The sequence below is a fragment of the Phocoena sinus genome, chromosome 15 (assembly GCF_008692025.1).
Source record: "Phocoena sinus isolate mPhoSin1 chromosome 15, mPhoSin1.pri, whole genome shotgun sequence".
NCBI classification, from domain to species: domain Eukaryota; kingdom Metazoa; phylum Chordata; class Mammalia; order Artiodactyla; family Phocoenidae; genus Phocoena; species Phocoena sinus.
In genome coordinates, this window is record NC_045777.1 from 42391144 (window position 1) to 42418674 (window position 27531).

Consider the following 27531-nt stretch of genomic DNA (forward strand, 5'->3'; position numbering starts at 1 on the left):
CATGCTAATCTGTGCCAATATGGTGGCATAACCTGAGATTTCTCAAACAATGTACTATATTTTAAAATAATGAGGTTGAAAAGACAAAACATAAGGCAAACAACTTAAATATTTACTGTCTGATTTGCCTTTTGGGTTTTGCTTTCTTCAACTTCTTTTTTCCTCTCTCGCCCAGCTCTTAAAAGTGTTTTGTATGCTCCTTCATTTTCATTGAGTATTATTATATTGACTAGCATCCTGTCTATTAGCTAGAAAGTTCTCTGAGATGTCAGAGAGGTATCTCCATAGTAATATCACCAGGGTTATTACCATTGAGAGTAATGACTTTGAAAGAGGTTTCCTGGAAGAATCAGCTACAGGTACCCTAGATCCCATCACAAACAATGACGCCAAGGAGAAAGTCAAAGAAGTACTGATTAAATCGTGTTAGGTCAATTAACTTTCCTTCCACAGTAATCATCTTATGAAATATAACAATTATGTTGTATTTTAATAAGTTCTGATGGTGTCCAAGGAGTTAGAACATTTTATAGTTATTTTTATAGTGAAAAGGCTGAGGCTTTTAAATACTATGAGATTTGGTAAAAGTCATTGAAGAAATTAAGTGACCAGCCAGGATATTCTCTTTTATGACATGTCTGTGTCTTGCCCGTTTTCTGTTGGGTTCCTTGTCTTTTCTATGTTATATTGTTTTCTTTATGTGTACAAGAGTCCTTTGTAAGTGAGATACATATTATATATGTGTGTTTGTGTGTATATATACATATATATATATATGTACCCACACATAAATGGCGAATATCTTCTACTCTGGTTTACTTTGCACTCTCGTAATGGTGTGTTTTGATAAAATAATGATGCTAATTTAAATGTTTCCCATATTATTAGTCTTTTGCCTAATGGTCAGTGCTTTGTAACTAACTGTGTAAGAAATTTTTGCCTCACGATATAAAGGTCTTTTTCCATGTTACCTTTCAAATTTAGTTCTATAATCTACCTGGAATTTATATTTTCATATAGTAAAAATCCTTCAGTGTAGGTCTACTGTTCTTCCCCCTGAACAAATTCTATTTTTCCCTGAAAATTTTTTATTTCAAATTGGAAGTTTGAAAGAAGATTTTGCTAGGTATGAAATTTTACGTTAGTGATATTCTCTTTAAGTGCTTTGAAGATATCATTATATTGTCTCTGGATTCCATGATTTTTATTGAGATGTCATCTGTAATTCCTATTGTTGCTATTTTGAAGTTAATGGGTCTTTACTCCTAAATATATATTTTTTCTTTAACCTTGATTTTCTGCAAGTTTACACTGATTGGCCTGAATAAGATTTGCTTTGCATTAATTTTGCTTGGGTATCATATACTCTTAAAGCAGTGGCTTGATATTTTCCATTCAGTTTGGGAAATTATCAGCCATTATCTTTTAAAATATTGCTTTTGCCCCATTACACATAGGATACACCCTATCTCATATGTCTGCTAATTCTTTTCATCTGTATTTTATTCTTTATATTTTATAACTTAGCTTTCAGTTTGTAAATTCCTTCTTCAGCTGTGTCTAATTGCCACCAAATCCACCTATTGAATTCTAAAATTCGTTATATAATTTTCAGTTCTAGAATTTACATCTGACTTTTTTTATTTAGCGTCTAGTCCAGTTAACTTCTTTGCCATGAGAATTCTCCCTCTTGTCACCCAATTCTTAAACACATTAACCATATTTTAAAGTTGTATCTACAAATAGATCTCTAACATGTCTCTATATATTGTCTTATTGTCTTGGTTTTCAGTGATCCATTCTTGTTCCTCAGGAATGACCGGTAATTTTTTATTGAATGCTAGACACTATGTGTGAAAAATTGTAGAGATAACTTGAGCCTCTGGGTGGCCTTATCTTCTTCCAGAGAGGATTTATTTTTGTTTCTGAAAGGCTGGTAGGATTGAGTAGAGCACTGAAATCGAATCACAGATTAAATTGACTAAAAGTAGGCCTTCAATTTTTTTAAGAACTGGTCTATTTCAAGTTCATTGACCCCCCAAGTATAACCCACAGAAAACTCAAGGTACTTATCAGTGCACCTCTTCTTTGGTGAGCCCTGACCTATAAGTTTTTCCTCTCTCCCCCCAAATCTCATTAAAAAACATCTGAAGGCTCTGTTAAACTTCTTTGTATGTGGAATGTCAGGTTCACCATTTTTCACCTCCTCCAGCTTCTGCTGCATTAATGGCTCTCTAGTGCCTTAATTTCCTCAAATAATCTGTTCAATGTTTCTAGCTGTTCTTGGTGGGAGTGTTATTCTACAGTATGATAGTCTACTTTAGGCGGAAATCCCTTTCTCTAGTTGTGGTGTGCAGGCTTCTCATTGCACTGGCTTCTCTTGTTGTGGAGCAAGGGCTCTAGGCGTGCGGGCTTCAGTAGTGGCTTGCGGACTCTAGAGCGCAGGCTCAGTAGTTGTGGCACATGGGCTTAGTTGCTCTGTGGCATGTGGGATCTTCCTGGACCAGGGCTTGAACCTGTGTCCCCTGCATTAGCAGGCAGCTTCTTAAACACTGCACCCCCAGAGAAGCCCTCTCAGTGTAATTTTAACTTGCATTTTTTTTCGTTAGTAGCAAAGTGAATCACATTTTCACACAACTACAGGCCATTCTTATTTTTTAATTAACTTCCTGTTAGATTTCTTGCTCAATTTTCTATCCAACTGTCAATCTTGTTTATGTTTAGAAGTACTTTATATATCAAAGATATTAACCCTTTGTCTATGATAAAAGGTATAAGTAATTTTCCTCAACTGGTAATATTTCTTTTTTTAAACATTTCTTATGGTAGCTTTTCCACCCGTAAGTTTGTGTTTATATAAAGTCAAATAGTTCCATTTTTTCTAACTACTTCTGTTTTGAGGCATACTAGCAAAGACTTCCTGCTCCCAAGCTTAGATAACTCCATCAGTAGTTTCTTCTGTAATTGTGTCTGTAAGGAACGTGTTGATGAGCAATTGGAAAATGGTCTATTTTCTAGAATTGACAGAGTGACAAAAGATATGACATGGTTAAGTCCAGCTGGAAGTTTCAAGTTTTGTTTTCGTTTTCCCATCCTCATCCTCAGGAACTAGTGAAAAGAACTCATGGGCACAGTCACTTTCATGTTGTCCTTGTAGGACTTGGGTATCCACGAGTCATGTTTCCTTATGTTATCCCCTTCCTGACTTTTCTCATCCACTCTCATGTCATCAACAATATAACATTATTCTACATGGACATCTCCCAAATTCCCACATGTCTAATTCTCAGTTTTCTTCCTCAGCATTAGATGCAAAACTTGTTTGGCATCTCCACTTAAATGACCCTCTTCACCTCCCTTCACTTTGTTTGTTTTATATATCTCAAGTACTGACCTTCCATCCACCCAGGCTCAAAGATTAGTCACCTTACTTCTTGATTCTCAGCTTCAGTAAATCATTACCAAGAGTACAAGTTAAAGGTATCTTTCTTTGAAGAGATTATACACTGGATCTTTCCTAGCCTTGCTTCATCCTAACAGAAAGGTCAAATTGAACCTACTCTGGACTCAATAGGTATTCATGTAATGAAACTGAATTTAATCTTTTGTTTAAGTTATGGACTCGTCTAGTACTTTCTATTTGTATTTTCAAATGCCCTGGCTCTTCAAGCTGTGAAAACATAATAGATATTTAACTAAGAAGAGATTATTGTCCTTTTGACTACCTGTAAATTTTCTCACAATAAGAAATATGGATGTTAACTAGATTATAGTGATCATTTTTCCTATATGTACAAATATCGGATCAAGAAAAACAAACAAACAGTCTCCTTACAACTACATTTAGGCATGTTATATAGCTTCAGCCACAGCAAGTGATGACAAGCCTTATGAAACTGTAATGGAGAACAATTACAACAGAAATTAACTGAAGATGGGATTCTGAACGATCCAAAATGGCAGCGTCTGAGGTCTTCTAGGGGAGCAACTGAGCCATTCATTTGTGTTTAAACTTCACTGCCAGGAGAATGAATCTTTCAGCTTTCAGGCATGCCTGAGGCAAAATAGGTTTTCTTTTTTCATTCTCTTCAAAGTTTAAGCTACATAAACTCACAAATTTCCCCAAATTCAAATTGTGGGTTGTTCTGATTAAACCAAGTTTTGCCGCTTTCATGCTACCAGCTTTCTAATTTGAGACATTGTGCATGTATGTATGTGATTATCTCCCAAATTAGAGAGAATTTAGAATATGACAGCACTAAAGTATTCAAGCAACTCAAGCTCCTTTAAGCTTTTCTGCAAAAGAAGTTCAATCCCAGGAGTATTTTTAAACTTAAGAGGGCAATGGAGGGTGACAGAACAATTGGCAGTCAGGCTGTTCTAATTCTCTATTAATCAAGGACTATCTTCTTTTTCAGCTCAAGGTGAGGACACACCTAGAGTTCCTGTGAAAAGCGAAGGCTCTGGTGACACAGAAAATTCTACAAGTCCTGATGGTAAGTTTCTGAGCTATTTGAGTCACACAAACTACAAATCTGGCACATTTTCTCTGTGTAATCTAGGATTAAGGGAGCTGTCTATTCTATGAGTCAACATATTCAGTTTGAACAAGGTAAAGTTCGAAAACCATTTTCTACTGGGAACTAACAAAATTGGCAGCCTTTTGAAAAAAACAGCATGTGCCGCAGTTTAATCTTACTTCCCAATACCAAGGAAACAGTGGGTAATTCCAAGGCTAAACTGAAGTCTAGCTGGTGAACCTTATGGAAACACTCAGCAAACACTCAGCATTCAGAGGAGCCCTGGCTTGAGTTTGGGCTAAGGTCATTCTTGGACCTTCATCACTTCACCTCACTGTATCACACATCAGATGGCTTGGCCAAAAACACAGTGAGTGAGTCTTTAGAAGTACTTTATAAATAAATTTACAAAAACCTTTTTTTAGTCACATCTTACTTTGAAGGCATCTAGAAATTGTGAGCCTCAGGAATATTATAGCCTCGCCCCTGCACAATAATACTGGAAACCTTTGAAATATCATCATTTAGAAAAACAACTATTTGAGCACACATGATTTCTAAATATTTAATTCCACTTGCCCACAGAGCTCAAGAGAACCAGAATTATTGTTCAGTGATCAACTGTTTATATATATTGTTGTTTGGGTTATTTTAGCCAGGAAAACAAAGCCAGTTACTTAGAGTTGATAATGACCTTGGGAAAATTTCAGCCACTGGTAGAAGTTACTTGGTGGTTTTAAATGGTTTCCTATACCATGCCTTCCACCCTGCTACAAGGCTTGCCCTCACCTAATTGCCTCCCTTAATTATAAGCCCTTCTGTACCAACTGATTTTTTTAATTAAGTATTTTTTAAATTTTTTTAAAAAATTTATACAATTTTTTAAAGGTCCCTTTCCATTTACAGTTACTACAAAATATTGGCTATATTCCCCATGTTCTACAATACATCTTTAAGCCTATCAATCATACAACCAAAAAAACTGATTTTTTTTTTTAACCCCTGGGCATGCTTTATCTAGGGGAATAATATTGTCAAACCCCAGATTCATTCCATTAAAAGCCACCCCACGTTGGTGATGCTCAGTTGAATGAAACCTTCCCCAGCCTTGTTGTGACACTATAGGCACGATTCTAAACTAGTTCTCTGCTAAGCATGTTCCAAAGAATACGAGGTCCATGCAATGCTCAATGAATAAAAGGGAGATAAATGTGGGAAATCTTGGAGATTTGCCATGCACATTACAGGCTCTCAGCTGTAAAGAAACTTCTTAACATCATTTAACAAACAAACATTGCTTTTCCCAAACTTATTTGATCATGAAATGCTTTTCGTACTAACAAACACTGATTGGGTTTTGGAACTAGGGACCCTTGGGTTGGAGGAAGGAACAGAAAAGGAACACTCACCCATGTTTTTGTAGACCAGGATAGAAAGTGCATACGTTATTCTTTTTTTAGAGGTACACTTCCTGTAACTGGCCAGTTTATACCTGGGGTAAAGAATGGGCTCACACATCATTAGAAACCAAGGCTAGTTTGCAGGAGGAACAAAGAGACCTCCTTGAGAGAGAGTTGGGTGGGCTGCCATCCAATGTCATTCCCTCTTTCAAGTCTCTTTGGAATGTGAGATCCAGCACCTGCCACTGTTTTTCTTGAACATGAAAACTTGATTAAAGTAAAAGAGATTTCGGGCTTTCCTGGTGGCGCAGTGGTTGAGAGTCTGCCTGCTGATGCAGGGGACACGGGTCCGTGCCCCAGTCCGGGAAAATCCCACATGCCGCGGAGCGGCTGGGCCCGTGAGCCATGGCCGCTGAGCCTGCGCGTCTGGAGCCTGTGCTCCGCAACGGGAGAGGCCACAACAGTGAGAGGCCCGCGTACCGCAAAAAAAAAAAAAAAAAAAAAAAAAAAAGTAAAATAGATTTGGATTGTTGCTTTTGTTCCAACAAATGAAGACTATCCAAATGAGAACAAACAGAGGTTACTTATTCAGAGCTACCAAAGCATGGGTGTCACGCAGCCATTATCGCTTGTGTTTGGCCAGCTCAAAGGCAGCGGGGGAAGTGGGGAACTTCTAACAAGAGGGAAGACTTCAGGCATCCTTGATTGGAGGTTGCTGGTAAGGGGAAGCCGAACTTGGGCTAACTAGAAGTGGCTGATTGGTTTGGGAACATATTTGGCTTTCCCTGGCTGGTCCTGTGTTGGGAGCATGGAGTGAAATACAGGAAAGCTGGCAGTCACTGACCAAGTCCTGAGCATTCTGAGCTGCTTGCTACAAAGGTTTGAAGTCAGAATTCTATTGTTATGTTTGGCCTAGCCATTGTTCATCTGTATAAGTCTTGCAGTTTATAATATGGGCTTTGATGCTTTAAAAATACCAATCTAATTAAACCTCCTGACCCTTGAAAATTTCCAGTGTCTGCTACGCCTGCTCTGGGCTCCTTCTGGACAATGGTATTAATTAATTATGTGTGCTATTTGTATGCAAATGCTTACATAGAACACACGGTAGAGTAAAAGCACACGTCTTATCATTGCTGTGCGATCTGGTTAGATGTTTTGCTTTTCTATTTCATGGTGTCCACTGCCAGTGCACCCACTGGCAAGTTTACAGTGTCAGTTTTAAATTTCAAAATTGAAGACCTGGGGCTTCCCTGGTGGCGCAGTGGTTGGGAGTCCGCCTGCCGATGCAGGGGACACGGGTTCGTGCCCCGGTCCGGGAGGATCCCACATGCCGCGGAGCGGCTGGGCCCGTGAGCCATGGCCACTGGGCCTGCGCGTCCGGAGCCTGTGCTCCGCAGCAGGAGAGGCCACAGCAGTGAGAGGCCCGCGTACCGCAAAAAAAAAAAAAAAAAATTGAAGACCTGGCAAACCAAGCAGGCCTACTGGCATTGCTGTTTTAGAGGGAGCTGCTTACCTCTCTGCACGTCGATGATCTGGTTTGCTTTGTTTCCTCTTTATTTTCATAGACATCTATTAAGGCCTTTGAATTTACCTAAGGATGGTAATAAATACACACAAAATATCAACCCAAAAATCTGGTATGAAATGACAACTCAGCTCCTACAGTTTAGTAAAGAAGCAACTCTGCCCTCCCCATTCCCCCACCAGTAAAAATCTATAAGAGTGGCCCCCAAATCTTGAATGAATGAAAACAAACTGAAAGAAGTATAAGATAGGAAATCAGGAATGTAACAATTCACAGGCCATTTTAATATGTTCAAGAGATTTCTTTAACCTTTTTGTTTTCCTTTCTGGTTCCAGTTGAAATGAATAATCAGGCTGACAGTGTAAATGACCCAACAGAGAGTCAGCAAGAAGATTAATAGGTAAGTTGCCTCTGTTACAAGATTTTCAATTGATTAAATGGGCCAGCCATAGAAACTGTTTGTAAGAGGCATGTTGGATTCCCCTCAGTTATATCCAGTCCCATGGATAGAACTTTTAAACGTTTAAAAATTTAGCTTCAGACTAAACTTTTAAAATATTTATACCAAATAACATATTGTAAGAAACTTACCATCTTTAAAGGAAAAAGATAAGCTACAGCATATCCAGATTATGCAATACCCTGGTTTTCTGAGCTTTGATAACAAGAAAAAAAATTTTCCGCGCATCTCACCTCCTGGCTTCCTGGAGTGATCAAATTATTTCAGCAACCCCAAGCTGATTCTGAAGCATTGCTTTTCCAGAAGTTACCTGCTGAGTTGTTTAGTATATCTGTTTTTAAGCCTAACACTAAACTTTGCCCTGGAGAATGTGAAAGGCATTTGAGTGTATTTGGGCTGATTGATAGAAGCCTGCCTTATGTCCCGTCCTCTCACACCACTACCTGTGGACCTGCACCTCTACACAAAGGTTTGTTGAGTTGAATGAGCCTCACGGAATTCCACGGGAACATAAATGGGGCCAGATGATGATTACGAGTTTTTCTAGACCAACATTCTAAATCACTCAGCCAAGACTGAAGTATATCTAGAATAATGAGTGGTCTGTAACACTTTTTTGTATCTTGAGGACTGGAGAGAAGGATTAAAGAAAAGAAGCCAGCCTAGCTATTCTGATTCCTAGCTTAAAATACTAAGCTGTGAAAAAAAAAAAACTATGGGATAAATGAATTGTGCATCATCCAGGGCAAGACACAAATATGTTGATACGGTTGCCTCTGTCGACTGAAAAAAAAAGCACAACCTAAAAGTTGAGAATTATGTTTTATTTGGTGGACCTTCTGAGGACTTCAAGCCTAGGATAGCTCTGCAGGACTGCTCTGAAGAGGTAAGGGGGGGAAGCAGGAACTATAGGAGTTTTACAACAAAGACCAGGTAGTCGGAACATGAAAAGATTACTGTTAATTAAAGAAAACCAGATATCTCAAGTTACTGAATTTAGCCCTTTTCTACTTATGGGAAGATGCAAGAATCTGGGCTCCTTGGGATCATTCCTTTGATATGCAGCTTAGCTACCTGGGGACAGTATCCTGTTCTTTCCCATCCTGAGTCCCCTCAGGGTGCACCATTATGGGTGGCTGCAGTGGCTGACGACTTACCATGGAGCGACAGAATATGACAGGCAACATTTTTCATTCACAGTGCTTCCCCATGGTCATAAATTGGACCAACCAGCATTTGGAAGCAAAAAAGAACAAATTATTATGATTAGTATAACTAGTAGTAATCTGGTTGCAATAAACAATCAAGTCCACAGGATAGCTAGCTGGAGAAGCCAAATACTAGAAGGATCAGGTAAAGAGAAAAACATAAATGTTTCATCTTTGTCTACAAAGGTATACTTTATCAACATGTAGGTCATAGCAGAAGAGAAAATATTTTTTTCTGGAAAAAAAAACTTAGAAGTATATTTCAGAAAGTGATAAAATTATAAATTATATTTATCAGTTAATTAATTCCTGATGAGGTCCTGAGCCAAGATGGTGGAGTAGAAGGACGTGCTCTCACTCCCTCTTGCGAGAACACCAGAATCACAACTAGCTGCTTGACAATCATTGACAGGAAGACACCGGAACTCACCAAAAAAGATACCCCACATCCAAAGAAAAAGGAGAAGCCACAATGAAACGGTGGGAGAGGCGCAATCACAGTAAAATCAAATCCCATAACTGCTGGGTGGGTGACTCACAGACTGGAGAACACTTATACCAGAAGTCCACCCACTGGAGTGAAGGTTCTGAGCCCTGTGTCAGGCTTCCCAACCTGGGGGTCCGGCAACAGGAGGAGGAATTCCTAGAGAATCAGACTTTGAAGGCTAGCGGGATTTGATTGCAGGACTTTGACAGGACTGGGGGAAACAGAGACTCCACTCTTGGAGGGCACACACAAAGTAGTGTGTGCATCAGGACCCAGTGGAAGGAGCAGTGACCCCATAGGAGATTGAACCAGACCTATCTGCTAGTGTTGGAGGGTCTCCTGCAGAGGCAGGGGGTGGCTGTGGCTCACCGTGGGGAAAAGACACTGGCAGCAGAAGTTCTGGGAAGTACTCCTTGGCGTGAGCCCTCCCAGAGTCTGTCATTAGCCCCACCAAAGAGCCCAGGTGGGTTCAAGTGTTATGTTGCCTCAGGCCAAACAATCAACAGGGAGGGAACCCAGTCCCACCCATCAGCAGTCAAGCAGAATAAAGTTTTACTGAGCTCTGCCCACCAGAGAAACAGTCAGCTCTACCCACTACCACTCCCTCCCATCAGGGAACTTGCACAAGCCTCTTAGCCTCATCCACCAGGGGGCAGAGAGCAGAAGCAAGAAGAACTACAATCCTGCAGCATGTGGAACAAAAACCACATTCACAGAAAGATAGACAAGATGAAAAGGCAGAGGGCTATATACCAGATGAAGGAACAAGATAGAACCCCAGAGAAACAATGAAGTGGAGATAGGCAACCTTCCAGTAAAAGAATTCAGAATAATGATAGTGAAGATGATCCAGGACCTCAGAAAAACAATGGAGGCAAAGATGGAGATGCAAGAAATGTTTAACAAAGACCTAGAAGAATTAAAGGACAAACAAACATAGATAAACAATACAATAACTGAAATAAAAACTACACTAGAAGGAATCAATAGCAGAATAACTGAGGCAGAAGAATGGATAAGTGACCTGGAAGACAGAATGGTGGAATTCACTGCTGTGGAACAGAATAAAGAAGAAAAGAATGAAAAGAAATGAGACAGCCTAAGAGACCTCTGGGACAACATTAAACGCAACAACATTCACATTATAGGGGTCCCAGAAGGAGAAGAGAGAGAGAAAGGAACCGAGAAAATATTTGCAAAAAAGATTATATTCGAAAACTTCCCTAACATGGGAAAGGAAATAGCCATGAGAGTCCCATACAGGATAAACCCAAGAAGAAACATGCCGAGACACATAGTAATCAAATGGGCAAAAATTAAAGACAAAGAAAAATTATTGAAAGCAGCAAGGGAAAAATGACAAATAACATACAAGGGAACTCCCATAAGGTTAACAGCTGATTTCTCAGCAGAAACTCTACAAGCCAGAAGGGAGTGGCACGATACATTTAAAGTGATGAAAGGGTAGAACCTACAAGCAAGATTACTCTACCCAGCAAGGATCTCATTCAGATTCGACGGGAGAAAGCAAAAGCTTTACAGACAAGCAAAAGCAAAGAGAATTCAGCACCACCAAACCAGCTCTACAACAAATGCTAAAGGATCTTTCCTGAGTGGGAAACACAAGAGAAGAAAAGGACCTACAAAAACAAACCCAAAACAATTAAGAAAATGTTAATAGGAACATACATATTGATAATTACCTTAAACGTGAATGGCTTAAATGCTCCAACCAAAAGACACAGGCTTGCTGAATGGATATAAAAACAAGACCCATATATATGCTGCCTACAAGAGACCCACTTCAGACCTAGGGATACATACAGACTGAAAGTGAGGGGATGGAAAAAGATATTCCATGCCAATGGAAATCAAAAGAAAACTGGAGTAGCAATACTCATATCAGATAAAATAGACTTTAAAATAAAGAATGTTACAAGAGACAAGGAAGGACACTACATAATGATGAGATCAATCCACGAAGAAGATATAACAACTATAAATATATATGCACCCAACATAGGAGCACCTCAATACATAAGGCAACTGCTAACAGCTATAAAAGAGGAAATCAGGGCTTCCCTGGTGGCGCAGTGGTTGAGAGTCCGCCTGCTGATTCAGGGGACGCGGGTTCGTGCCCCGGTCCGGGAGGATCCCGCGTGCCGCGGAGCGGCTGGGCCCGTGAGCCATGGCCGCTGGGCCTGCGCGTCCGGAGCCTGTGCTCCGCAACGGGAGAGGCCACAGCGGTGAGAGGCCCGTGTACAGCAAAAAAAAAAAAAAAAAAAAAAAAGAGGAAATCAGCAGTAACACAATAAGAGTGGGGGACTTTAACACCTCACCTCACTTACACCTATGGACAGATCATCCAAAATGAAAATAAATAAGGAAACAGAAGCTTTAAATGACACAATAGACCAGATAGATGACCAGATAGATTCAATTGATATTTATAGGACATTCCATCCAAAAACAGCAGATTACACTTTCTTCTCAAGTGTGCACGGAACATTCTCCAGGATAGATCACATCTTGGGTCACAAATCAAGCCTCAGTATGTTTAAGAAAATTGAAATCATATCAAGCGTCTTTTCTGGCCACAACACTATGAGATTAGAAATGAATTGCAGGGGAAAAAAACGTTAAAAACACAAACAAATGGAGGCTGAACAATACGTTACTAAATAACCAAGAGATCACTAAAAAAAAGAGGAAAAAGAGGAAATAAAAAAATACAGAGACAAATGACAATGAAAACATGACAATCCAAAACCTATGGGATGCAGCAAAAGCAGTTCTAAGAGGGAAGTTTATAGCTATACAAGCCTACCTCAAGAAACAGGAAAAATCTCAAACAATCTAACCTTACACCTAAAGGAACTAGAAAAAGAACAAACAAAACCCAAAGTTAGCAGAAGGAAAAAAAGCATAAAGATCAGAGCAGAAATAAATGAAATAGAAACAATAGCAAAGATCAATAAAACTAAAAGCTGGTTCTTTGAGAAGATAAACAAAATTGATAAACCATTATCCAGACTCATCAAGAAAAAGAGGGAGAGAAATCAATAAAATTAGAAATGAAAAAGGAGACGTTACTGCAGAAATACAAAGAATCCTGAGAGACTACTACAAGCAACTCTATGCCAATAAAATGGACAACCTGGAAGAAATGGACAAATTCTTAGAAAGGTATAACCTTCCAAGACTGAACCAGCAAGAAACAGAAAATATGAACAGACCAATCACAAGTAATGAAATTGAAACTGGGATTAAAAAGCTTCCAAGAAACAGAAGTCCAGGACCAGATGGCTTCACAGATGAATTCTATCAAACATTTAGAGAAGAGCTAACACCCATCCTTCTTAAACTCTTCCGAAAAATCGCAGAGGAAGGAACACTCCCAAACTCATTCTATGAGGCCACCATCACCCTGATACCAAAACCAGACAAAGATACTTCAAAAAAAGAAAATTACAGACCAATATCACTGATGAATATAGGTGCAAAAATCCTCAATAAAATACTAGCAAACAGAACCCAGCAACACACTGAAAGGATCATACACCATGATCAAGTGGGATTTATCCCAGGGACGCAAGGATTCTTCAATATACACAAATCAATCAATGTGATACACCATATTAACAAATTGAAGAATAAAAACCATATGATCATCTCAATAGATGCCGAGAAAGCTTTTGACAAAATTCAACACTGATTTATGATACAAACTCTCCAGAAAGTGGGCATAGAGGGTACCTACCTCAACATAATAAAGGCCATATACGACAAACCTACAGCAAACATCATTCTCAATTGTGAAAAACTGAAAGCATTTCCTCTAAGATCAGGAACAAGACAAGGATGTCCACTCTCACCACTACTGTTCAACATAGTTTTGGAAGTCGTAGCCACGCCAAGCAGAGAAGAAAAAGAAATACAAATTGGAAAAGAAGAAGTAAAACTGTCACTGTTTGCAGATGACATGAGACTATACATAGAGAATCCTAAAGATGCCACAGAAAACTACTAGAGCTAATCAATGAATTTGGTAAAGTTGCAGGATACAAAATTAATGCACAGAAATCTCTTGCATTCCTATACACTAATAATGAAGAATCTGAAAAAGAAATTAAGGAAACACTCCCATTTACCATTGCAACAAAAACAGTAAAATACCTAGGAATAAACCTACCTAGGGAGACAAAAGACCTGTATGCAAAAAACTCTAAGACACTGCTGAAAGAAATTAAAGATGATACCAACAGATGGAGAGATATACCATGTTCTTGGATTGGAAGAATCAATATTGTGAAAATGACTATACTACCCAAAGCAATCTACAGATTCAGTGCAATCCCTATCAAATTACCAATGGCATTTTTTACGGAACTAGAACAAAAAATCTTAAAATTTGTATGGAGACACAAAAGACCCCAAATAGCCAAAGCAGTCTGGAGGGAAAATAACAGAGCTGGAGGAATCAGACTCCTTGACTTCAGACTATACTACAGTAATCAAGACAATATGGTACTGGCACAAAAACAGAAACATAGATCAATGGGACGAGATAGAAAGCCAGAGATAAACCCATGTACCTGTGGTCAACTCATCTATGACAAAGGAGGCAAGGATATACAGTGGAGAAAAGACAATCTCTTGAATAAGTGGTGCTGGGAAAACTGGACAGCTACATGTAAAAGAATGAAATTAGAACACTCCCTAACACCATACACAAAAATAAACTCAAAATGGATTAGAGATCTAAATGTAAGACCAGACACTATAAAATTCTTAGAGGAAAACACAGGAAGAACACTCTTTGACATAAATCACAGCAAGGTCTTTTTTGACCCACCTCCTAGAGTAATGGAAATAAAAACAAAAATAAACAAATGGGACCTAATGAAACTTCAAAGCTTTTGCACAGCAAAGGAAACCATAAACAAGACGAAAAGGCAACCCTCAGAATGGGAGAAAATATTTGCAAACGAAACAGCAGACAAAGGATTAATCTCCAAAATATATAAACAGCTCATGCAGCTCAATATGAAAAAAACAACCCAATCCAAAAATGGGCAGAAGACCTAAATAGACATTTCTCCAAAGGAGACATACAGATGGCCAAGAAGCACATGAAAAGCTGCTCAACATCGCTAATTATTAGAGAAATGCAAATCAGAACTACAGTGAGGTTATCACCTAACACCAGTTAGAATGGGCATCATCAGAAAATCTACAAACAACAAATGCTGGAAAGGGTGTGGAGGAAAGAAACGCTCTTCAAATATTTTGGGAATGTAAATTGATATAGTGACTATGGAGAACAATATGGAGTCTCTTTAAAACCTAACAATAGAATTACCATATGATACAGCAATCCCACTACTGGGCATATACCCAGACAAACCATAAATCAAAAAGACACATTCACCGGAATGTTCATTGCATCACTATTTACAATATCCAGGTAATGGAAGCAACCTAAATGCCCACAGACAGACGAATGCATAAAGATGTTGTACATATATAAAAGGGAATATTACTAAGCCCTAAAAAGGAATGAAATTGGGTCACTTGTACAGACGTCAATGTATGTAGAGACTGTCATACAGAGTGAAGTAAGTCAGAAAGAGAAAAACAAATCTTGTATATTAATGCATATATGTGGAACCTAGAAAAATTGTACAGATGAACCGTTTTGCAAGGCAGAAATAGAGCAACAGATGTAGACAACAAACGTATGGACACCAAGGGGGGAAAGCTGTTTGGGGGGTGGTGGTGGGAGGAGTTGAGAGATTGGGATTGGCATGATTACATTATATGTATGAAATTGATGACTAATAAGAACCTGCTGTATAAAAAAAAAGAACAAAAACACCCAAGAGAATTTTGAAGAGGAAGAAGATGTGGTAGTGATAAGGTGTGGAGACTTCTTTATGCAGTAACAAGACTTTTAAAATAAAACTAGTGTAATGTTGTCATGGGAGTGGGCAAGTACTGTATGTCAGTGTAACGGTTCAGAGTGCTCAAGAAATGACCCACATATAATGAGAACTTGGTGTTATTATAAGTTGGCATTATATTGATCAATCAATATATTGTAGTAGATAATTTTGTATGAAAAAAATCAACTTAATTCTATATCTAGGACTCTTCTTGGAGTTTCAGAGTCATACTCAATGTATCCCAAACTGAACTGATTGTAACTTGTCGAACTATTCCTTTTGTATTCTGTGTATCTCTAGCAAAGAAATTTGAGAGATAGTAAGATTAATTCCTGATGAGCTGGATGAAGTCTTCAGCTTTTCCATTAGAGTTCTGTAATTTCTTACGCAGTTCAGCAGTATGATCTAAAAGTTATCAGAAACTTATATTTGTTAAAAATCCTTCGTATGAATTTTCTTGCAGTTCATTTTATAAAATTATCAGAGTAAAACAATGATTGTCTATAAACAAGACTTAAAATGACATGGTTAAAGATATGATTACGATGCAATTGATAAGAAACTTGGATATTTCTGTGACATATAACAACATTTTTAAGATAATAACTAGAATTATGACTGATAATACTATACCAGGGCATATCAGATTTTTAGGAATTTCATATACGTTTTTGGGATATCTATACTAATGACATTTATCCATAAAATATAACCTAAGGTTCATCTCTAATTACTTGACAATGTTTCTCAAGTAATTTAACTTACCATAGGCCCAATCAGTTTGATATTCTTCTCTGAGATTCCTTAGGGGCCCTCTGAAGCATTTTAAAGTTAGCTGGAGGTCAAAAGTTTTAAAACACTTGGTCAAATAGGATCACAGCTTGTTCACTTAACCAAAGTGACAAAAGATTTCAAAAGTAAATACAGGTCACTTAAAGGCACAGAAGCTCACACAATCTGCTACCAAAGCAGCACTTCAAGAAAACTTTGTTTTCTTAACAGAGAGAGAAAGTGAAACTCCAGTCTTGTACCAGCTTACTTTTGACAAGAAAATCCATCCATCTACTTAATTAAATTCAGCCAATCCTGACCATGAACAAAACTCTATTCTCAGGGTTCCTTTTCTACCCCTTTCTGTATGCATATTATTTTGCCCCTTAATTTTCCCCACATCTAGAAACAACCAGCTCTAGGACAAAATTACTTTCTTTTCCCTTAACAAAATGCAATTCCATTTTTCATACCTTCTTTTGTTCACAACACACATCTTACTTTCCTACTGAAATGGTTCCTTTATTATTTCTATTAGCTTTAATTACATGCTTAGAATCCTCAACTCTTAAAAACCTTAATTTCTAGTGAAAACTAAGAAGTAAGCAATTATGAACTGTCTTCTACATTAGCACTCTATATGGCAAACATAAATACCAATAATAATTTCTAAAAACATGTGCTTTCTTATAAAAATATCCCAGTGTGGCACCAAACATCTATTAATACTTCTAAACACCTTTAGTTACTCTCTAAGGGGAAGCCAAGGTTCAGTCATTTTTTCAGTATCTTATTTTATTTGGGAATGACCTAGCTATTCAACAAACTCTCATCATTTTAACTTAATTTAGCACAATTCTAAAGTTTCAAGTTACCAGATATTTGGAGAGATTATTTTCAAGTAGACATTCCTAAAACGTAATTATTTCTAAAGAGTTCACCCAAAAACTCTTATTTAATCTACTTATAAGAATTTCATCATACCAAGTTAATTTTTCGTTGTTGTTGTTGACAAACTCTGTAACAGAAATAACATGTATTGACCTTCAGTAAACCTAGGTACAATAAACCAGCAAGCTTAAGCTAGCTTTAATACCACATGTTAATTTAATATTGAATACTTTCTAGATCATGTGAACCTGAAATTCATTCTGGGTAGTTTCTTTCATATTTAGAAATATTTAGTTTGTAAGCACTTAATTTTTTTTTTTTTTTTTTCCTTTCCTTTTTTTTTTTTATTAAACATCTTTATTGGGGTATAATTGCTTTACAATGGTGTGTTATATAATTGCTTTACAATGGTGTGATTCACTTTGTTATAAAGCAGAGTGAATCAGCTATACATATACATATGTTACCATATGTCTTCCCTCTTGCGTCTCCCTCCCTCCCACTCTCCCCATCCCACCCTTCCAGGCTGTCACAAAGCACGGAGCTAATATCCCTGTGCCTTGCGGCTGCTTCCCCCCAGCTATCTACCTTACTACGTTTGTTAGTGTGTATATGTCCATGACTCTCTCTCGCCCTGTCAAAACTCACCCCTCCCCCTCCCCATACCCTCAAGTCCGTTCTCCAGTAGGTCTGCGTCTTTATTCCTATCTTACCCCTAGGTTCTTCATGACATTTTTTTCCCTTAAATTCCATATATATGTGTTAGCATACGGTATTTGTCTTTTTCTTTCTGACTTACTTCACTCTGTATGACAGACTCTAGGTCTATCCATCTCATTACAAATAGCTCAATTTCATTTCTTTTTAAGGCTGAGTAATATTCCATTGTGTATATGTGCCACATCTTCTTTATCCATTCATCCGATGATGGGCGCTTAGGTTGTTTCCATGTCCTGGCTATTGTAAATAGAGCTGCAATGAACATTTTGGTACATGACTCTTTTTGAATTTTGGTTTTCTCAGGGTATATGCCAAGTAGTGGGATTGCTGGGTCATATGGTAATTCTATTTGTAGTTTTTTAAGGAACCTCCATACTGTTCTCCACAGTGGCTGAACCAATTCACATTCCCACCAGCAGTGCAAGAGTGTCCCCTTTTCTCCACACCCTCTCCAGCATTTATTGTTTCTAGATTTTTTGATTATGGCCATTCTGACTGGTGTGAGATGATATCTCATTGTAGTTTTGATTTGCATTTCTCTAATGATTAATGATGTTGAGCTTTCTTTCATGTGTTTGTTGGCATTCTGTATATCTTCTTTGGAGAAATGTCTATTTAGGTCTTCTGCCCATTTTTGGATGGGGTTGTTTGTTTTTTGGTTGAGCTGCATGAGCTGCTTGTAAATTTTGGAGATTAATCCTTTGTCAGTTGCTTCATTTGCAAATGTTTTCTCCCATTCTGAGGGTTGTCTTTTGGTCTTGGTTATGGTTTCCTTTGCTGTGCAAAAGCTTTGAAGTTTCATTAGGTCCCATTTGTTTATTTTTGTTTTTATTTCCATTACTCTAGGAGGTGGGTCAGAAAGGATCTTGCTGTGATTTATGTCATAGAGTGTTCTTCCTATGTTTTCTTCTAAGAGTTTGATAGTTTCTGGCCTTACGTTTAGGTCTTTAATCCATTTTGAGCTTATTTTTGTGTATGGTGTTAGGGAGTGATCTAATCTCATACTTTTACATGTACCTGTCCAGTTTTCCCAGCACCATTTATTGAAGAGGCTGTCCTTTCTCCACTGTACATTCCTGCCTCCTTTATCAAAGATAAGGTGTCCATATGTGCGTGGGTTTATCTCTGGGCTTTCTATCCTGTTCCACTGATCTATCTTTCTGTTTTTGTGCCAGTACCATACTGTCTTGATTACTGTTGCTTTGTAATATAGTCTGAAGTCAGGGAGCCTTATTCCTCCAGCTCCTTTTTTCGTTCTCAAGATTGCTTTGGCTATTCGGGGTCTTTTGTGTTTCCATACAAATTGCGAAATTTTTTGTTCTAGTTCTGTGAAAAATGCCAGTGGTAGTTTGATAGGGATTGCATTGAATCTGTAGATTGCTTTGGGTAGTAGAGTCATTTTCACAATGTTGATTCTTCCCATCCAAGAACATGGTATATCTCTCCATCTATTTGTATCATCTTTAATTTCTTTCATCAGTGTCTTATAATTTTCTGCATACAGGTCTTTCGTCTCCTTAGGTAGGTTTATTCCTAGATATTTTATTCTTTTTGTTGCAATGGTAAATGGGAGTGTTTTCTTGATTTCACTTTCAGATTTTTCATCATTAGTATATAGGAATGCCAGAGATTTCTGTGCATTAATTTTGTATCCTGCTACTTTACCAAATTCATTGATTAGCTCTAGTAGTTTTCTGGTAGCATCTTTAGGATTCTCTATGTATAGTATCATGTCATCTGCAAACAGTGACAGCTTTACTTCTTCTTTTCCGATTTGGATTCCTTTTATTTCCTTTTCTTCTCTGATTGCTGTGGCTAAAACTTCCAAAACTATGTTGAATAAGAGTGGTGAGAGTGGGCAACCTTGTCTTGTTCCTGATCTTAGTGGAAATGCTTTCAGTTTTTCACCATTGAGGATGATGTTTGCTGTGGGCTTGTCATATATGGCTTTTATTATGTTTAGGAAAGTTCCCTCTATGCCTACTTTCTGGAGGGTTTTTATCATAAATGGGTGTTGAATTTTGTCGAAAGCTTTCTCTGCATCTATTGAGATGATCATATGGTTTTTCTCCTTCAATTTGTTAATATGGTTTATCACATTGATAGATTTGCGTATATTGAAGAATCCTTGCATTCCTGGAATAAACCCCACTTGATCATGGTGTATGATCCTTTTAATGTGCTGTTGGATTCTGTTTGCTAGTATTTTGTTGAGGATTTTTGCATCTGTGTTCATCAGTGATATTGGCCTGTAGTTTTCTTTCTTTGTGACATCCTTGTCTGGTTTTGGTATCAAGGTGATGGTGGCTTCGTAGAAGGAATTTGGGAGTGTTCCTCCCTCTGCTATATTTTGGAAGAGTTTGAGAAGGATAGGTGTTAGCTCTTCTCTAAACGTTTGATAGAATTCACCTGTGAAGCCATCTGGTCCTGGGCTTTTGTTTGTTGGAAGGTTTTTAATCACAGTTTCAATTTCAGTGCTTGTGATTGGTCTGTTCATATTTTCTATTTCTTCCTGATTCAGTCTTGGCAGGTTGTGCATTTCTAAGAATTTGTCCATTTCTTCCAGATTGTCCATTTTATTGGCATAGAGTTGCTTGTAGTAATCTCTCATGATTTTTTTTATTTCTGCAGTGTCAGTTGTTACTTCTCCTTTTTCATTTCTAATTCTATTGATTTGAGTCTTCTCCCTTTTTTTCTTGATGAGTCTGGCTAGTGGTTTATCTATTTTGTTTATCTTCTCAAAGAACCAGCTTTTAGTTTTATTGATCTTTGCTATTGTTTCCTTCATTTCTTTTTCATTTATTTCTGATCTGATTTTTATGATTTCTTTCCTTCTGCTAGCTTTGGGGTTTTTTTGTTCTTCTTTCTCTAATTGCTTGAGGTGCAAGGTTAGGTTGTTTATTCGAGATGTTTCCTGCTTCTTAAGGTGGGCTTGTATTGCTATAAACTTCCCCCTTAGAACTGCTTTTGCTGCATCCCATAGGTTTTGGGTCGTTGTGTCTCCATTGTCATTTGTTTCTAGGTATTTTTTGATTTCCCCTTTGATTTCTTCAGTGATCACTTCATTATTAAGTAGTGTATTGTTTAGCCTCCATGTGTTTGTATTTTTTACAGATCTTTTCCTGTAATTGATATCTAGTCTCATGGCGTTGTGGTCGGAAAAGATACTTGATACAATTTCAGTTTTCTTAAATTTACCAAGGCTTGATTTGTGACCCAAGATATGATCTATCCTGGAGAATGTTCCATGAGCACTTGAGAAAAATGTGTATTCTGTTGTTTTTGGATGGAGTGTCCTATAAATATCAATTAAGTCCATCTTGTTTAATGTATCATTTAAAGCTTGTGTTTCCTTATTTATTTTCATTTTGGATGATCTGTCCATGGGTGAAAGTGGGGTGTTAAAGTCCCCTACTATGAATGTGTTACTGTTGATCTCCCCTTTTATGGTTGTTAGTATTTGCCTTATGTATTGAGGTGCTCCTATGTTGGGTGCATAAATATTTACAATTGTTATATCTTCTTCTTGGATCGATCCCTTGATCATTATGTAGTGTCCTTCTTTGTCCCTTTTAATAGTCCTTATTTTAAAGTCTATTTTGTCTGATATGAGAATTGCTACTCCAGCTTTCTTTTGGTTTCCATTTGCATGGAATATCTTTTTCCATCCCCTTACTTTCAGTCTGTATGTGTCTCTAGTTCTGAAGTGGGTCTCTTGTAGACAGCATATATAAGGGTCTTGTTTTTGTATCCATTCAGCCAATCTGTGTCTTTTGGTGGGAGCATTTAGTCCATTTACATTTAAGGTAATTATCGATATGTATGTTCCTATTTCCATTTTATATATTGTTTTGGGTTCGCTACTATAGGTCATTTCCTTCTCTTGTGTTTCGTGTCTAGAGAAGTTCCTTTAGCATTTGTTGTAAAGCTGGTTTGGTGGTGCTGAACTCTCTCAGCTTTTGCTTGTCTGTAAAGGTTTTCATTTCTCCATCAAATGTGAATGAGATCCTTGCTGGGTAGAGTAGTCTTGGTTGCAGGCTATTCTCCTTCATCACTTTCAGTATGTCCTGCCACTCCCTTCTGGCTTGTAGGGTTTCTGCTGAGAGATCAGCTGTTAACCTTATGGGGATTCCCTTGTGTGTTATTTGTTGTTTTTCCCTTGCTGCTTTTAATATGCTTTCTTTGTATTTAATTTTTGACAGTTTGATTAATATGTGTCTTGGCGTGTTTCTCCTTGTATTTATCCTGTATGGGACCCTCTGTGCTTCCTGGACTTGATTAACTATTTCCTTTCCCATATTAGGGAAGTTTTCAACTATAATCTCTTCAAATATTTTCTCAGTCCCTTTCTTTCTTTCTTCTTCTTCTGGAACCCCTATAATTCGAATGTTGGTGCGTTTCATGTTGTCCCAGAGGTCTCTGAGACTGTCCTCAGTTCTTTTCATTCTTTTTTCTTTATTCTGCTCTGCAGTAGTTATTTCCACTACTTTATCTTCCAGGTCACTTATCCGTTCTTCTGCCTCAGTTATTCTGCTATTGATCCTATCTAGAGTGATTTTAATTTCATTTATTGCATTGTTCATCGTTGCTTGTTTCATCTTTAGTTCTTGTAGGTCCTTGTTAACTGTTTCTTGCATTTTGTCCATTCTACTTCCAAGATTTCGGATCATCCTTACTATCATTATTCTGAATTCTTTTTCAGGTAGATTGCCTATTTCCTCTTCATTTGTTAGGTCTGGTGGGTTTTTATCTTGCTCCTTCATCTGCTGTGTGTTTTTCTGTCTTCTCATTTTGCTTATCTTACTGTGTTTGGGGTCTCCTTTTTGCAGGCTGCACGTTCGTAGTTCCCGTTGTTTTTGATGTCTGTCTCCAGTGGCTAAGGTTGTTTCAGTGGGTTGTGTAGGCTTCCTGGTGGAGGGGACTAGTGCCTGTGTTGTGCTGGATGAGGCTGGATCTTGTCTCTCTAGTGGGCAGGTTCACGTCTGGTGGTGTGTTTTGGGGTGTCTGTGGCCTTATTATGATTTTAGGCAGCCTCTCTGCTAATGGGTGGGGTTGTGTTCCTGTTTTGCTAGTTGTTTGGCATAGGTTGTCCAGCACTGTGGCTTGCTGGTCGTTGAGTGAAGCTGGGTGCTGGTGTTAAGATGGAGGTCTCTGGGATTTCCGCCGTTTAATATTATGTGGAGCTGGGAGGTCTCTTGTTGACCAGTGTCCTGAAGTTGGCTCTCCTACCTCAGAGGCAGAGCCTTGACTCCTGGCTGGAGCACCAAGAGCCTTTCATCCACACAGCTCAGAATAAAAGGGAGAAAAAGTAGGGAGAATTAGTAGAAGTATGAGTAAAGAAAGAAGGAAAGGAGGAAAGGAAGGAAGGAAGAAAGAAGCAAAGAAGGAAAGGAGGGAGGGAGGGAGGGAGGAAGGAAGGAAGGAGGGAAAGAAGGAAAAAAGACAGAAAGAAAGATGATACAGTAAAAATAAAATAAAGTATAATATAGTTATTGAATTAAAAAATATTTAGAAAAAAAAAAAAAAGGGACGGATAGAACCTTAGGACAAATGTTGGGAGCAAAGCTATACAGAGAAAATCTTACACAGAAGCATACACATACACCTTCACAAAAAGAGGTAAAGGGGGAAAAATCATAAATCCTGCTCCCTGAGACCACCTCCTCAATTTGGGGTGATTCGTTGTCTAAAGGAGGGAAGGAAGGAAGGAAAGAAAGACCGAAGGTAAAGTATAATAAAGTTATTACAATTAAACTTAATTATTAAGAAAAAGAATTTTTAAAAAAAAGTCATGGACGGATAGAGCCCTAGGACAAATGGTGGAAGCAAGAGTATACAGACAGGATCTCACACAGAAGCATACACGTACACATTCACAAAAAGAGGAAAAGGGAAAAAAATCATAGATCTCGCTCCTAAATTCCACCTCTTCAATTTGGGATCATTCCTTGTCTATTCAGGTATTCCACAGATGCAGGGTATATCAAGTTGATTGTGGAGCTTTAATCCGCTGCTTCTGTGGCTGCTGGGAGAGATTTCCCTTTCTCTTCTTTGTTCTCACAGCTCACAGGAGCTCAGCTTTGGATTTGGCCCTGCCTCTGCGTGTAGGTCGCTGGAGGGCGTCTGTTTTTTCGCTCAGACAGGACGGGGTTAAAGGAGCCGCTGATTCGGGGCCTCCGGCTCACTCAGGCCGGGGGTTGGGGGATGGGGGTAGGAGGGGCACTATGTGCGGGGCGGGCCTGCGGCTGCAGAGGCAGCGTGACGTTGCGGCAGAGGCCAGCGTGATGTTGCACCAGCCTGAGACCCGCCGTGCGTACTCCCGGGGAAGTTGTCCCTGGATCCCGGGAACCTGGCAGTGGCGGGCTGCACAGGCTCCGCGGAAGAGGGGTGTGGAGAGTGACCTGTGCTCGCACACAGGCCCCTTGGTGGCGGCAGCAGCAGCCTTAGCGTCTCCCGCCCGTCTCTGGGGTCCGCGGTTTTAGCCGCGGTTCGCGCCCGTCTCTGGGGTTTGCGCTTTCAGCCGCGGCTCGCGCCCGTCTCGGGGGCTCGCGCCCTCAGCCGCGGCTCGCGCCCGTCTCTGGGGTTCGCGCTTTTAGCCGCGGCTCGCGCCCGTCTCTGGAGTTCCTTTAAGCAGCGCTCTTAAACCCCTCTCCTCGCGCACCAGGAAACAAAGAGGGAAGAAAAAGTCTCTTGCCTCTTCGGCCGGTGCAGGCTTTTCCCCGAACTCCCTCCCGGCTAGTCGTGGTGCACTAACCCCTTCAGGCTATGTTCAAGCCGCCAACCCCAGTCCTCTCCCTGAGCTCCGTCCAAAACCAAAACCCGAGCCTCAGCTCGCGGCCCCGCCCGCCCCCGCGGGTGAGCAGACAAGCCACTCGGGCTGGTGAGTGCCGGTCAGCACCGATCGTCTGTGCAGGAATCTCCCCGCTTTGCCCTCCGCACCCGTCGCTGTGCACTACTCCGCGGTCCCGAAACTCCCCCCTCTGCCTCCCGCAGTCTCCGCCCGCGGAGGGGCTTCCTAGTGTGTGGAAACTTTTCCTCCTTCACAGCTCCCTCCCACTGGTGCAGGTGCCGTCCTTATTCTTTTGTCTCTGTTTTTTCTTTTGCCCTACCCAGTTACGTGGGGAGTTTCTTGCCTTTTGGGAGGTCTGAGGTCTTCTGCCAGCCTTCAGTAGGAGTTCTGTAGGAGTTGTTCCACGTGTGGATGTATTTCTGGTGTATCCGTGGGGAGGAAGGCGATCTCCGCGTCTTACTCTTCCGCCATCTTCAAGGTCCCCCTCAACTGGTGATTTTTATCTCCTAGGAATTAGCATTTTTTTCTAGACAAATTATACTATTATTATAGATCAATGTATTGCGAAACTAGTGAGATGATAAATGTGTAAAAAATAAACTTCAGGGCTTCCCTGGTGGCGCAGTGGTTGAGAGTCCACCTGGCGATGCAGGGGACGCGGGTTTGTGCCCCGGTCTCAGCACTTACTTTTAAGTCAATTAAATAGAGCTCTTTTATAAGTTTACTTTTGATATTTTCCAGAGGTAGACACATCTCATACATATAACATGTACACAGACATATAACCAGACAAAACTGGAGATGTCATAGCCTCACTTTAAAAACTTAGTTATGAATTAAATAATACAATATAAGCTTACTACTTTATAAAGAACAACTGGAATAAATTAAAGTTGCTTGTTCAGATGACTAAGATTTTACTATTTATGGAAAAGGCTTTCAGATTTGTATTTATTCTTTTTTTTTTTTTTTTTTTTTTTTTTTTGTGGTACGCGGGCCTTTCACCGCTGTGGCCTCTCCCATTGCAGAGCACAGGCTCCGGATGCACAGGCTCAGCGGCCATGGCTCACGGGCCCAGCCGCTCCGCGGCATGTGGGATCCTCCCAGACCGGGGCACGAACCCGTGTCCCCTGCATCGGCAGGCGGACTCTCAACCACTGCGCCACCAGGGAAGCCCTGTATTTATTCTTGATAAACCCTTAAGGAGGCTATGAATTAGATTTTGGCTGAGAGAGCCTTCCCAGCAGTTTTGAAACTGAGCAGGACTCGAGGGGCCCTCCTGGGTACAAATCCTTTCCATGTCCCCCATTTCTTGTTTGTAGGAAATAAGCTTCATTCAGCCTCCCTTGACCCTTCCCTTTGTTATAAAGGGCAGATTCAAACAGCTGCTCATCGGGGAAGTGAGGCAATGCAGAAACAAAGGAGGAGCAGTCAAGAAACAATAGTGCAGAGATTAAAGCAGGATCCTGGTTCCTCCTTCAAGGGATATACATAACAATACCTTTGAGTTTCTTCTGCAGGAACTAAGGCCCCCACCCAGGTGGAGGATGGTAATTTCAGGCTGAGCACAAGATTCCTGGAGCACTGCCCTGTTACCTCACCACCAACCAATTGGAAGAAAGTCACACACCCTGTAGCCCTCACCCCACATTTTGCCTATTAAAAACTTCTCCCCAAAAACCATTGGGGAGTTCAGAGTTTTGGGGCATGAGCCACCCATTTTCCTTGCTTGGCCCTACAATAAACCTCTCTGCTCCAAACTCTGACGTTTTTGTTTGTTTGGCCTCACTGTGTGCCAGGTTCACAAACTTGCATTCAGTAACAGTTGGAGTTTAAAAGGGCCACTTTTGCCCTTTTTTTGGCTTTGGTTTCCGGTTCTACTTGGTTGAGCCGATTAGGTTCAGTCTCAGGTCATTGTGGGCTGTTTTTACATTTCTGATTTGTAGAGATTTAATGCAAGGCAAACACAGTTGCTTTTAATTCCCCAAAGAACTGGTCACCTAAATGATATTAAAAAGTTGATTTGCCCAGCTATATTTTATTTAATTTGCTTTTCAGTGAGAATATTGCCAATTGAACTGAAATTTAAGAGTTCTGTATTCTAGGACTTTAGGGTTTAATTTATCATGCCTTTAAAAACTTGCATAAGACCTTCAACAAGGCCCTCTTTCTGAGTGCGCAAGTTAAAACCCAGAGCAAAATCACTGATTTTATTATTATTAGCCCTTGAATATTAGTTCTCAGTTTTTACTTTATAAAGTTCAGGTAGCCTTATTGGTTTCCGTTAGTATGTTTAATTAATATTTCCTGAGAGGCAGATCTATATGCCCTGTCTTATAATACCAAGCAGGGGAAGCATTCCCCAGTGAAACATGTCTATCCCACAATATAATTAAGCAAAGGTTCACAAGCTGGTTTTTCTTGTTTGTTTTAAACTAACCATTAGATATATTTCCCACCCTTTAATTTCCTTCTTTTTTAATAAGTACCAATAAAACGGCTGTTTATAATGAGAGCATTCTAAAAATTTACCAATTCAGAAGTCCAATTTAAAGGAACCATCATCTGGCCATTAATGAGATATATCTTAATAGTGACTCAAACCAATAAGATACAAGAGGCTTCCCCAGAAGAGGTGCAAAAGATGCCACCTAAACAAGATCCAGAAAGTTTACTCTTCAAAATAGTTTAAGAAAGTAAAGGCCTTCGTTGTACAAGCTAACGCACCAAAGGTTTAGATGGCAAAAAGCCCCTGAGAGTTCGCACAGCCAGAAAAAAAAACACTGCTCAGGACCACAGTCTATTCAATTG

At 39.4% G+C, this 27531-nt stretch overlaps 1 protein-coding gene across 1 annotated transcript in view; it reads left to right on the plus strand.

The window, feature by feature from the left end:
• MACROD2 (mono-ADP ribosylhydrolase 2) overlaps positions 1–27531 on the plus strand; it is a 2059152-nt gene that overhangs the window by 2024167 nt on the left and 7454 nt on the right. The window contains exons 17-18 of the mRNA XM_032606628.1: positions 4419–4496; positions 7784–7848. Of these exons, the coding sequence (XP_032462519.1) occupies positions 4419–4496; positions 7784–7845 (140 nt within the window). The 3' untranslated portion in view covers positions 7846–7848. The remainder of the gene's footprint in view (positions 1–4418; positions 4497–7783; positions 7849–27531) is intronic.